Source organism: Melospiza melodia, chromosome 4 (genome assembly GCF_035770615.1).
Source record: "Melospiza melodia melodia isolate bMelMel2 chromosome 4, bMelMel2.pri, whole genome shotgun sequence".
In the NCBI taxonomy this organism is placed as follows: domain Eukaryota; kingdom Metazoa; phylum Chordata; class Aves; order Passeriformes; family Passerellidae; genus Melospiza; species Melospiza melodia.
Window position 1 is genome coordinate 17,757,481 of NC_086197.1, and position 13,126 is coordinate 17,770,606.

Here is a 13,126-nt window from a genome sequence, read left to right on the forward strand (position 1 = left end):
ACACATCATGCTGTAAATGCAAAGGAAAGGTACAGCCATTCTGAACAGACACACTGGCTGCCAGTCCATCCAAACAGGGTCTGTGTTCATTCTCTGCTACTTCCATCCCACAGCCATGTTAGACACACAAAACCCAAGGAGCTCTTACTCATCCCCTTCCTGAAATGACTCTGCCTTTTTTATAAGAAATAGATTCACCTGATGCACCAGTTATATCCATTGCTTTGAGATTCCGACATTTGATGACTGTCAAAGTCATTCTCCCAGCAGTAGGCAAATAACAAAGGGAAAACATGATCTCACCCAAATCTATGCTTTCCTGAAAAAGAATAGCAATTATTAGAAACCTGATCATGCTACCCAAATTCAGTTCAGATCATGCAAAACTGTAATATTTTTTTTAAACACGGAGAGAGGATTCTTTTGCAGCCTCAGATGCTTCTGAAGAAACCACCACAAGCAATTTTCAAAAATTATTTCTGTAAAGTACAGGAGGAGTAACAACAAAATAATAGTTTAGAGACAAGATCTTCAATTACTAAACTGAGAAATTAAAACAAAATCAGAGACAAAACTTTCTGGATTCCTGATATTTTTGTGTTGAATTCACACAAATGAAAAGGTGCTGGAAGTAGAATGTCAAGTTCTGCTCTTGAAAACGCTCATAGTCCATCAGCGCAAATAGAAAGAAATCTGATGGAATATTTAGATCATGCACATTTACATGCCCTTTAGACACTGGGATTTATGTAGGAGAATAATTTCTGCACAGATATGTGTATAGAAAGCTAGTCCTGTCAAAGTGCTTCAAAAAGAAGAACATGCTCGTAAAAGTTGCTCTCTTTACTGCTCTCAATGTGCTTTAAGAGGTTGTTCTGTTTCAGAAGAAAAGCAAAGTAAAGGAGTAGCCCCTACAGCTTTTCTGGATCAACAACAACTTTTTGGAGGATAGTATATTCAGAAGGATGGATAGGTTCCATACAAATTTTAATAACAGTTTCTATATCGAGACCATGTGCTAAGTACTCATTAAATAAGATGTTGCCATACAGTTTAGATACTACAATACTTGAGGTGTGTAACCTGAGGGAGTTTCTACCAGTTCTTATTTTTCCTTTTCTCAGCTATACAATTATCCTAGCACTGCAAAAGTTTAAGTTTCGAGATGTTTGTTATGTTCTAAATTTTTCCTGTTCTGAATTTTAACTACATCTACCTCGCGACCCTCCAAAAAATTGCACATTAAGAACTTAGGATATGAGTTTGTAAGGGGCATGTAAGGAAGCCACTCTGTAAGGCAGCCACTCTCAAGCATGCTCATGAGATCTTAAAGGACTTTTATTTTTGGACTAATACTAAAAAGCATATTTTTAGCATCTCAGCTTCAGTATTTTATCTGTCTAACCTACAGTTACCCTGAGAGCACAAATTTGTTTGAGAGCTGCTGGATTTACTATACAGCTGTTCTAGCATCAGAAGGGAAGGCAAACATAATATATTTTTAAATGAAACATATGAAAATAATGATTGCTGTGTCGATGAAAAATATATCGTTTACTGTTACAAGACAAGACTGGGCTACTTGTTCACATTCTTCAGCTGCTGTGAACAGTTTTATTGACTTCCTTCAGGCTAATACTCTGTCTAAATTGAAACAAGTATTTCACATCTTTCTTGAGTAAAGATGAACTTAATCACATGCTTCGGGGTGTGAGGTTTTTGTATTTTGTTTTGTTATTGTTTTTTTCCCCTGCATTGCAGACTAGATTGAAGAATACAGTTTTGGAATAGCTTTAAAGTCTCTGTTGTAGTGGTAATACAATATCGACTTTTGTGCAGGTTGGTCAATTCACAAGTTCAGTCATTTTGTTGGGATTTTGTTTTGACAATTACTAGTTTGATAAGCATGTGAACATGCACTGTGGGCAAATTTCTTGCTTGTCAGAATTTCAGATTTCCCAGAATTTCAAAATGATTGGGCCCATTCAGTTCACACAAGACAAATACAGCTATTTGACCTCTCCCTTTCTTTGCCACAAAGAGTGCAGAATTATGTGTCAGAGACTAAATTACCAAACGCAATTTTCTATTTCAGAAAACAAATAAAACTTGAACAACTGAATGGCAATTATTTCCACTCATTTGTTACAGTGGCAAGTGATGTATTAAATTTTACAGTTCTGACATATGTGAACACTGTTTCAAGCAGAGCTTCTCCTACTGGCATTGCTCTCTGAATTTAGAGTCTGGTGGTTGTTTCTCATGTCCATATATCAAACAGATCTCACTCTTTTGTTTGAAAAGAAAATGGAGTCCCCTGAGTTTTAGTGCTTCAAAGGTACCTCAGGTCTGTGTAGAGAAAGGTGATGAAGATGGGTTGGATCATGAAACACCATGGGTAGCTCATAAAAAGATCTAATTTTTTCTTCTTCAGAGAGATGGTTTGTGTAGGTGAATAGAGAAAAAATAATTTTTGCAGATAGAAGTATGAACTTGAGTGTTCTATTATTTCTTTTTGAAGAGGATTTGGGCAGACACTCAAAGGTTTGTGTGAGCTCAGCTGATAAAGCAGAATTCAGCCTATGTACTAATATTTTAAAATACTTTGAAAGAAGCATTGCTCAAAATGCTTGCCAAACTCACTCTGTTGTTACTCTGCATTTTTGAGGGGCAGAGAAAAGCAGTTTCTGCCCTGAGGATCTGCCAAGACTGGTGATCTTTTTTCATACAAGAGTGTGAATGTATAAAGTTCTAAATGTTCATTGGAAGAATTAAGATTAAAATGGTACCTACATAATTATGGTATAAGAAACTGGGTATTGAAAATTGTCTGAGATATCTCATTTTCATACACACACTTTTATTGTCAATTTGAGCACTAGAAATTCATAAATTTGGAGCTGAAAACACAGATTCAGACCTAGATGATAAACATAACAACTTTGTTTTTTTATGGTTTTTTTTAAACTTCTCATGACAGTCTTTGTTAATCACATTAATTATCATGAGTAACATTTTAAAATTCCCTGGATCCTTAAACATTATTAATTTTAGTTGAGATTTAAATATAGCATTCAATTTAATTTAGAATCGCAGTGCTATGGAAAACTGATAAGTTTTTTCACTTTGTAATTCACTAGATAATTAAGTTGACACAAGTAGTCTCACAGGAGCCCTTCAGTGCAAGCAAACCTGAAAAACCAAGGCACAGACTGCCACCAACAACCACATCTGCATCACAGTGTGCCTCAAACAAAACATTACTCACAGGACACAATCCAGTGGTTGAGATTTCTGCATATTTTAAAATAATCCTCAGATTGCCTTACATGTATCACATATTTTATGAAAATTGCATATGACTTAAGTCCCATGACAGTTCATCTCTTTCATAGACTTATTTTGATTTTTTCTTTTTCTTCTTGAACTAAATTTGGGTTTCAATTAACAGCCAGCTTCATGGATTCTTGTAATGATTGCCTCCCACTGGCTTCCAATAACAGGTACAGAAAAAACAGCATCGAGCACAGCTGCACTTATGCAAATGGAAGCTTCTGTTGACACCTCAAATCTCTCCTTCACTTATTTCCCTGTGAAATATTTCCCTTCCCAGCCACTACACAGCAATAAGGACCTGAAACAGTACCCAGAACTCTACCAGCTTCAGCTACTTTCAAAGCTACCCTTTTACCTCTACCCCATCCATTTTCTGGTTTGGTGGGTCTAGAACAAAACAAAACAAACTAAAAAAAGTGGTCTCACATGCACATATCAGTTTTTCTGATGAACTTTGTGGTTTTGAGCTACAGAATGCAGATTTTTAAAATTAGCATAATTCTCATCCCACGTTAATAACCACGTGAATGAATGTGCTAATAATATTTTTCCATTACTTCCATTAGGATGGATCCATTAGGATCTGTCCACATTCTCTGCTTTGTGGGCTCCTGGGAAATCAGTCCAGGAGTTGGTGCAGTCAGAAATAAAAAAATTCTTATTCTATTCTATTTGTTATCATACCCAATGGAAACCAGTGCTCTCATTTCCACACATATGCCTGTAAAATTGCAGCACTTCTACCGAGGCTGTGCTCCCCACTCACAATAATGGATTGGATAAAAGGGATATGGATATGAAGAGAAGTTTGGAGAACTTGTAGGGGAGCATCAATTAAACTGATCAAGGTTTTTGAACTGCTGTTGCTGGAAAAAGCTTTGCTGCCAATTAATTTTCTCAGTAGTCTCCACAAAATTCAATAAAAGAGACAACTTTTAACTAGGAACCGCCCCAAGTTCAGCGGGGAAGGTGGTTATGTATCCTTCCATGTTCAGGGTGGTTCTACTCAGGTAGAAATACTCTGAAATTGAACAGGAAAACTGTTTATTGCCTATACTGATACTTTCTATGACTTTCATAGTCTCCCTCTTCTGTGCCAACATCTTAAGTGATTTCCAATGACAGCAGGGGTGAAAAGCTTATATGGACCTGATATATGAGCAAAGGTGTCATTACTGAGTCACAAGGGAACTTTAGACCATTTTGTCACTGATGTTTGTTTCCTATTAATTTCCATTAATTTTTCAAGCTTTGAAATTCAAACAAAATCTTAAAACAGCAGCTTGCTCTCTATTCTTACAATGAACTATGTAAATGCTGCAGGAACTGGAAAATTTACATGATTTTGTTGTTACTTGTCTGTCATTAATTTCCATGGTTAAAATAACAAGTATCTGCATAATTAGTAGTGCAGCAGAAATTAGATTCCCTCAAAAAAATTACTTGTTGCTACTTTATTTATCATTCATATTATAATAATCCACAGTAACAATTCAGTTCTTAATTTTAATATATGGAACTACTTTCCTATTAATTGTAATTGGAATGATGTTAAAAAGACCACATGTAAGAGGAGCACAACAAAAATACTAATGGCAGCATGAATTCCATTTGTACTTGATTTCTAACCAAATTAATTGCAAATTTCATTCTCAATTTTCCTGCTATATTTTGAGTAAGTCACTGTAATAAATAATAATAGTAATTTTCTAGCTACCTAAGAAGGTATTCAAGCATTTGCTTCTCTAAACTTTTAGCTGTTTCCTTTAGTAATACTGAAAACTGTTCTTCTGTATAGTATGTAAATTTAAAGAAAATTTAAATTTAAATGTAAAGAAAAATGCGTTGGCAGAGTTAGACCTTTGGATTACTCAAATATTGCAGGAGGATAATTCCCCCATAGCACAGATTTCTCTTTCTCTGTTTAGAAACATATTATATATATTTCTGCTTTGCAGTAAAAAAACTACTGACATTAAACTTCAAGAATCAGGGATAAAAGTATAAAAATGAATGTTGGGAGTTGGATGGATGGAGAAAGAAGACTCGAGCCCTGAGAAAATTAGCTAAGACTGTAGTAAGGCATTCCTGCTTTTAAGGCATATATCAAGAGTTCAAAGGGTGATAGTACAGAACAGAAGAGAAATCTACCAGTCTGTTTTCTCATTTACGCATTTAGAATCCAATGGTACCCTTGCTATCACAGAAATTATTAAAAGTTCTGTGAGGCTCAGGCTGCAGAGCTAATTCTGCCTCCTCCCGAGGGGATTTCCCTTTGGAAACCTTGTCCCCACCGCTAATATTTATTTTCATCTCCTGTTATTCTTTGCATATCAAACCCAGCTCTTGCCTTCCTCTCAGCACCAGCTCCTGATTGAGCTGTTGCCCTGGGAAATGAATCAATTAAGTTTGTGTTTGTTCTTGCCTCTGTGGGGGACTGTATGGAAGCTGTGGGGCCTGTGCTCTATAATGGCTGTGTACCTCTGCTTGTGGGGGGCTGATGCTTGGCTCAGCCTGTCACCCTGGTTGCTCTGGGTAAGCTCTGCTGCTGGTTGCAGCCCTGATGGCAGAGGGAGAATTCCTTGAGGCTGCAGAATGCCCTGGAAGACTCCTGGGCGCTCCTTGTGCTGCTCCCTCTGTACAGAACCATCTGTCTTGCACTGGGGGGTTGCCCATTCCTGCCTCAGAACAGCTGAGAGCAGAGGGCTTCTGTGAACCAGCTGTGACAGGAGAATGAACCAAATTGTCTGTGGTCCCCCACAGAAAGATGCTTTTCTGGAGCTGCAGTGCAATGCCTGCAAAAACACTTTGCAGTTGCAGAGATATTAAAATCCCTTGAGGAAACCATGCCCTTCATTCACCTAATATTTATTGCCTTTAGGGTAGAGTGAAAGTAGCAGTTTGCCTGTAGAAAATCAAAATATTAAAATAATTTTTCATTCCAAATGAAAACATTAAATTATAATAATAGAAACCTTCTCTGCCTTCAGTAACTGGATGGAAACCCACCCTTACTCCACTGCCTTTTCTAGTTATCAGCCAGACCTAAAGCAGTTCCAATCATAAATGAAGGTCTCCAAAAGGTTTAAAGAATCCTCCAGAATATTCTCTCACCTGCTCAGCAGCAGCATTGGTCACATGGATCCCTTTCATCACTGGCCCTGAGCAGAAATGCAAGTGCCAGCAGTTCTTGCCTTGGAAGGGGCTGTTCCCATTTGCAGAGATGATGAATGTTCCTACACTGACAAGCCCTGAGTCTTTTAAGGACTATTAAGAACCTGCTTAAAGGTTTTTTAAGGACTTTTAGGAACCTGTTTAAGGTTTTTTAAGACTTTTAGGAACCTGTTTGAGGTTCTGTTGAACCCTTCAGGTGCATTTCCAGAGACATTCACAGGTCTCAGCGCATTCTGATGAAGATGGGTAGCTGTAGGGCTTGGCCCACCACATTGCTGGTGATGAAACATTTCCTCATAGTGCTGCTCTTTGAGCACAAGGAAAAAGGACAATCCTTGAAATGTGGCCTCAGGGCTGGGCTACAAAAAAAGTCTCTGCCAGCTCTCTACCACAACTGCCTTACTCAGAAAAAGGTCTAAAGCTTTGTCCACTTACAAAACAGGGGAGATGGAGAAAACGAAGCAAAGATTATGCTCTGGGTGAAATTCAGAGGTGATCTTCATTCTTGTTTGATGAGGAAATCAGAAGAATCTATTTCCATAACAGAGGCCACCAGCCAGCAGAATTACCTGTGTTATTTCCTGCTCTGGCAAGAGTTTGATATAAATGAGCTGAGACAAATGTTACTGTCCTACTTATTTAAAAAGATATATATTTAAGCACTTCTGTCTTTCCCAGAGATGCCAATAATTATATTCCAATTGCTTTAGAAACAGCAGTTGTGCACATGAAGACTATGTCCTTACAAAATCTGCTTTTGCATTCCACTTCACAAATGAGCAAACTGCAGCACTGAAATGCCTGGTGTTGGGGAACTAAATAATAATCAATTTCCATCTGTCTACATGAGATAATTCAAGAGGGTACAAGTACATGACAATTTGATGACTAAGATCCCCAAGAGACTACCACTGTTGGAAATAGGAATGGCTTTCCTCTAAATTCTGAGCTTTATTTTTTTTCCCAATTGCATGGTTTCCTATAATTGGTTACTCTAACAGACTTCACAGGATACCTTCAGAAAAAAAAAGCTTTCCGACAGTCACTTGCCAATTTTTTTAGGCAACAGCATTAGAGGAAGTTTCCAAAGCAGATGATAAGTATTTTTTAAAGTATTATAATAACTTAATAAATGTTTACATGCAGAAATTGTTGGATCACAAGCAGTGGACTTCTTTCCAAGAAAATTTTAAAGTGCTTGTTAATTAGAAGTGCTTGTTAGCAATTCCAAACAGAGAGATTACTTTTTTTTAAAGTATGCACTCTATTTTGATAAAGAAATTTATGCAAAACTTGCAAACACCTGACAAAAACAGAAGCTTCATGTGTTGATTAAACAATCCATTTGATATTATTTGTTTGCCTCTAATGTAATGAATTAATTTTCTCAAGTGTAGTGAGAATTACAGTATTGCAATATAATGAACAACCTTCACAGGAAGTCCAAAACTGACTCTTGATTATTTTTTTTAATTAATGAGGTGAACAGAAGCAAATGATGGATTATTAATTGGAAATTCAATCACCTATTCAAGCAAAATTTGGGGACACATCAGATGTCTAAGATACTCCTCCTACACTACTGATTTCCCTCTCAATTTACATTAATAATCTAACTTTAGCACTTAAAACAGGTACGTGCTACATATTATAAAATGTGGTATGTTTTCAATGTAGAAACAACAACAACACAGAAATACAACAGAGAAGCAATGGTATGAATGAAGAAATGAAGGCAAAACCCCAAACTACAAAATGTGAATAAATATCAGCATCAGAAAACAATGAGAATAAAAATGAGTGGGGGGGGGGGGGGGGGAAATCCTGCACTTCTAGAAAAAAAATTCAAATTATTATTAGGAGCAAATGAAGTGTATTAAAAATGTAGATTCACAGAATCATTGGGTTTAGAGCCAAAAGGACTCAATGCAACCAGCCAGTCTGATTTTCCCAGACTGCATTTCCTGTACCCAATAAAAACTCCTTATGGTTGGACAAGAAATCTTTTAAAAATTATGTTAGCTACTGACAAAGAATTGCACAACAAAGAATCTCCTGATCTCCTGTGGCAATTTCCTTCATAGGCAAAATGTTGCAATTCGTCTTCTTGGTAAATCTCTCTAGTAGTGTTTAATAGTGCAGAGTTTGGTGTTATAAGAATAGATTCTTTTCAGACTGGTAATAGGAATGGTTTTTACCCTCATTTTAACTTCTGAGTAGAAAACTCTTGACTGTAGAAGAGATGTAAAAATTCACAGCTGAGGAGAGGCTGCTTCCATTGTTTTTTGTAAGTTTTGGACTAATTATTTGATCTGTCACTTCTATTATTTTCCACATCTATCATTTAGCAGACCACAAGCAGACCACTGGGTGTAGGTATCACATCTGAACAGAGACAAAAAACTTCTCAGAACATACAACAAAACAGAGCAAAGGTGAAGAAGTAAAAGCAGGATAGAAATATATTTGCAGAATGGCACCTTGGCTCCTGGGCTCTAGGGGGTGGGTATGGCCTTTTCCACTCACACAGCCTGCTTGATTTGCAAGGATTCTTTATGAACACCAAAGCACATTTGCTTGGATTAGAATGATTTTCCACCAACTGTAGAACCAGCTGGATCTTTCTTTTTCAAGTTTTATCAAAGTCCAGTTGACTCTGGCCATCACTAGTCATTTAACTGCTAGTTAGTGACTTTGGTAAACTTTATATCTGGTGTTCAAGACAGTGAGTCCTCACTGATTAACATCTCACACAGTGTTTATTCCTTTGAAGGTTTGTCTCTCTCAACTTACAGCTTCTGAAATGACAAAACTAGAAGCCTGTGTCCCTATTTAATAAAACAGTTCAAGTAAAACACAAGGCAGGACATTGCACACACAGTTACTGAACATCTTCTGGAAGGCTTAATTTTTCTAGGAAAAAAAATCAATTGCCAAGTTCTTACATAATTTTCTGAGAATAGGATAAGGTTTGTGAAAGCTGATGAGGTTACTCAGCACTAGAACATATCTCAATTTTATGTGCCTGTTATTGGTGGTTTAAGTAGAGACAACCTTTTCACACACATGTAGTACTTTAAACTGACTGAAAGGCTGAAATCTAAAAACTGCATGCTTTCTTTTAAGCTTGACACAGAGAAAACACCAGCAGAGTGAGTTAGGCACTAAAACTGCATGTCTTAACTCTTAGTGAGAAAGAAACTTGAACCAGGATCCAGTGCCAAGTTTAGCAACCATTTTCATCCATATGTGTTTCAGTGTCAGCCCCAAATGCATGACCTGGTATGGCGTTTCCATCTGCTCAAAACCAGTGATGAACAGTCCAGAGATCATTATTTGCTGAAAGCATTCTAGTTATCAGTTGAAAATCTCATAGACGCACCTGCTGCCAGTGACCAGTGCTTTTAAGTAATTACTAAAGTATTAAACACAATATCAAAGCTAGAAGAAATTTTTAAAGATGGTTATGTGGACTATTATTCCAAGACCTTAAACATAGATTCAGTTTTAAGCTTGAGAACACAATTCTTAAATTTACCTTAAATCTGAGCTCGGTCAAACTAAGCATACACAGATTTCTGGAGGTGTGCTGAAGGCTGTTCAGAGCAGTTTGGTAGGCCCAGCAGGCAAAATAAATAGCTGCTGTTGTGAATTCACATTTGAATACTGACTCCACTATTTGATACTCTTTGATATTTCTCTTTCCTCAGGGATCACAGTGCTCATGCTCAAACTGGTGAGGACATTTAGTGCTCCTTGTCCTCCTAATCACGCAGACCTTGACCTGTCTAGCAGGCATGAACATCAGGAAACCCTTTGGTGAAAAAGGCTTGGGAAGTCTCTGGCTGCAGGGAAGGGACAGTGTGAAGCTCCTGTCACTGATGAGTAGCTCTGGTCTGTCCTCCATTCACCCCCATGTGGAAACCCAGCCCGTGCTGAAACCCTGGGATGAGTCACACTGTTTGGATACGCCCACAGAACCAAGGATGGCAAAACTTCTATAGAAATAGAAAACCAAAACCAAAAGAACACCTTACACCTCACTATTTTAACTGTTGATTTGGTTTTTTTTTCCCCTTTCAAATTCCCATCAGGGAGGATGAGTTTGGAATTTAAGGTTAATAAAGCAATATCTGGAGACTGCTGTTCTCTGGTAGCCTGTCATTCATCCTGCCACCTGTGCACAGACCTCCTTTTCTTGCTTGCAACAATAAAAATGTTAATTTCTATTTCCTAATTCTTCTTGCTTTTGCCTCTTGAGTTTTCCTAGCAACCATCAGCAATGCAGATACAACTACTGGGGACCCTAAGCACAGTGCAGTCAGCAAAGAACATTTTACACTTCAAGAATTTTCAGCCTCTTTTCCTTACCAAGGTTTCTAACCTATGAAAATTTCCTAGCAAGAGCAGGATAGGATGGGCCCTTCTTCTTAATAGATGGTCACTTTGCAGGACAAGGTGTTTTGCTAACAGGAAAATGTTATTAGTTCTGGCTAAGCAATGACTTTCATGATGTAGCATTTAATTAATAAATGTGATTTATATACAGACAGTGAGCCATAAAGATGACAGCATGCTCCCAGAAGATTTTTTGGTAATTAAATTTTATATCTTCCCAAGCATTATTCTCTGTGCTCAAAGGAAAATATTGACAGCTCCTCTTTTTAAATGTTTTTTAGTTTGGACTCTGCTGATAAACAGGGTGCACTGCCAAAAACTACAAAAGAGAAATGAAAATATGATGTTAATGCTTCTGTAACATTACTTACTGTGGTGGCACAGTGGATGTCTTTCCATACATTGGCTTCCCTGGAGAGATCTGAGACTTCAAAAAGGTTATCAAGAATAACTTCCCCAATCATGTCATGTCTAGAAAATCTGTCAAAATCATAAACACTGAAATGCAATTTCCTGTTGCTGAGTTGATCATAGGCTACAGGAAACTGAAAGGTTTCATCAAAGACTGGATTTAATGTCTTTCTGTGAACTCGTGTCTGAAACTTCTTTTTCCTATCTGGAAGCAGATAAATCTTCACGTAGGGGTCGGATGTTCCTGTGAAGTCTTTAGCAGGCAGATCTAAGGCTTTGACAATTGTGACAGCCAGAAGTTCATTCTCATAATCGTACCGGAGAGTGAAGTTTAGTTTCCCACATGTTTTCACATCTTCCTGTTGCCCATCAGAATCCACAGACTTCTGTTTGTAGAGTTCTGGTTTTATTCTCCCAATGCTGGTTGTGGTCTCTCCCCTCTGCAAAACTGGGTCTGTCCCCATGTTAAAATCAACACTGGACACCTGCATCTGCCTTGGCAAGTGCCTCCTGAAGGAATTGTGCCTGCACAAACACACACAGACACACAAAGCAAGCCATGGTTATCTCTGGGAAAAGACCATCTCTCAATAGAAACTATAAGAACAACTTAGTGAAAAGACTAAAAGAATTAAAAAAAATAGTCCTCTCCACACCCCCTTCAGTGTTTTGCCAGAGTTCAAGCATCCTTGAGAGGAAATGATCATTCAGAATTAATTTCTTGGCCCAGGAGACACCCACTGTCCCAGAAATAAATATATTTATAGCTTTGCTTTCCGACTGTGCAGTTGAAACTCAATTCATGTTCCTTCACAGAACAAGTTGACAGTTCCAACATTGCATGATCCCACTTTGCCAGGGCCTGAGTAAAGTATGGTCAAACAGAAAAAAAAAAAAAGCACTTGCAGAATTTTCCTCAGTACTCTCTGCTTTTTTGGAGGCATTCCATGGTGGTTTTCCAATTAAATATTTACCAGCCTTCACACTGATGACTGTAAAAGGCACCTGAAAGGGAAATGCAGAGCTGTGTCTGGAGGGTTTTAGCATAGTGCTTTGCCATCCTACAACATTTTATATACACTTGCTTGGTATCTGCTACACTGAGGTGCAGGCTGCTTTCTCCAGAAGCACTGGGAATATTTTGTTCTGCTTGCAAAGCATTTCAGAGTTTTGCCAGCAATTTTCTGCCATTGCTTTTCCTTTTGTTCTCACGGTGTGCCATGCAGTGAATTAGAAAGCTGATTCCTGTGCCACTAGCAAGAAACAGTATGTTAAATTCCTTGTAATTCTGAATACAATGTTACATAAACATGTGTACTTATGGGCTTATCTTGGCTCATGAATCTGAATGGAAAGTTTTGCTGTTCCTACTAAGAGTGAAATCAAACCCCTGGCATGCCATACAACCTTAGAGTAGTATAAAAACACTTCACAGCATTTATCAGCAGCAGATGCCATTATGACTACACTATCCAGTTTATTTTTTAGGCATTTTCACATTTCCTTGGTACTTCCCTACCCCAACAATCTGTGCTGCAGAAGCTTACCACCTCCTCCTGTGAGCACACTTGGTTGCCATTAAAGAACAATCCAATTGTCAGAATTTCCTCTGCTTTTTTGCAATCAATTGCTTATTAATGCCACATGTAGCCTTGCCTTATTGCTTGGTTTCCCTGTGGTGTTGTGTTCTGAAAACAAGAGGTGTCACAGCTGTGTGTTTCTTTCTTTAAAACAGAAATGCAAATTGTCCATTTGAAAGCAACTAGGACTCATTTCATAGATACTATTTGTATTTTTGCTGTAAGTG

General features: G+C 37.8%; 1 protein-coding gene across 1 annotated transcript in view; it reads right to left on the minus strand.

Moving 5' to 3' along the window:
- SYT10 (synaptotagmin 10) overlaps positions 1-13,126 on the minus strand; it is a 45,428-nt gene that overhangs the window by 14,205 nt on the left and 18,097 nt on the right. The window contains exons 3-4 of the mRNA XM_063154086.1: positions 11,280-11,844; positions 199-319 (exon numbers count right to left, since the gene is read on the minus strand). Coding sequence (XP_063010156.1) covers positions 199-319; positions 11,280-11,844 — 686 coding nt within the window. The remainder of the gene's footprint in view (positions 1-198; positions 320-11,279; positions 11,845-13,126) is intronic.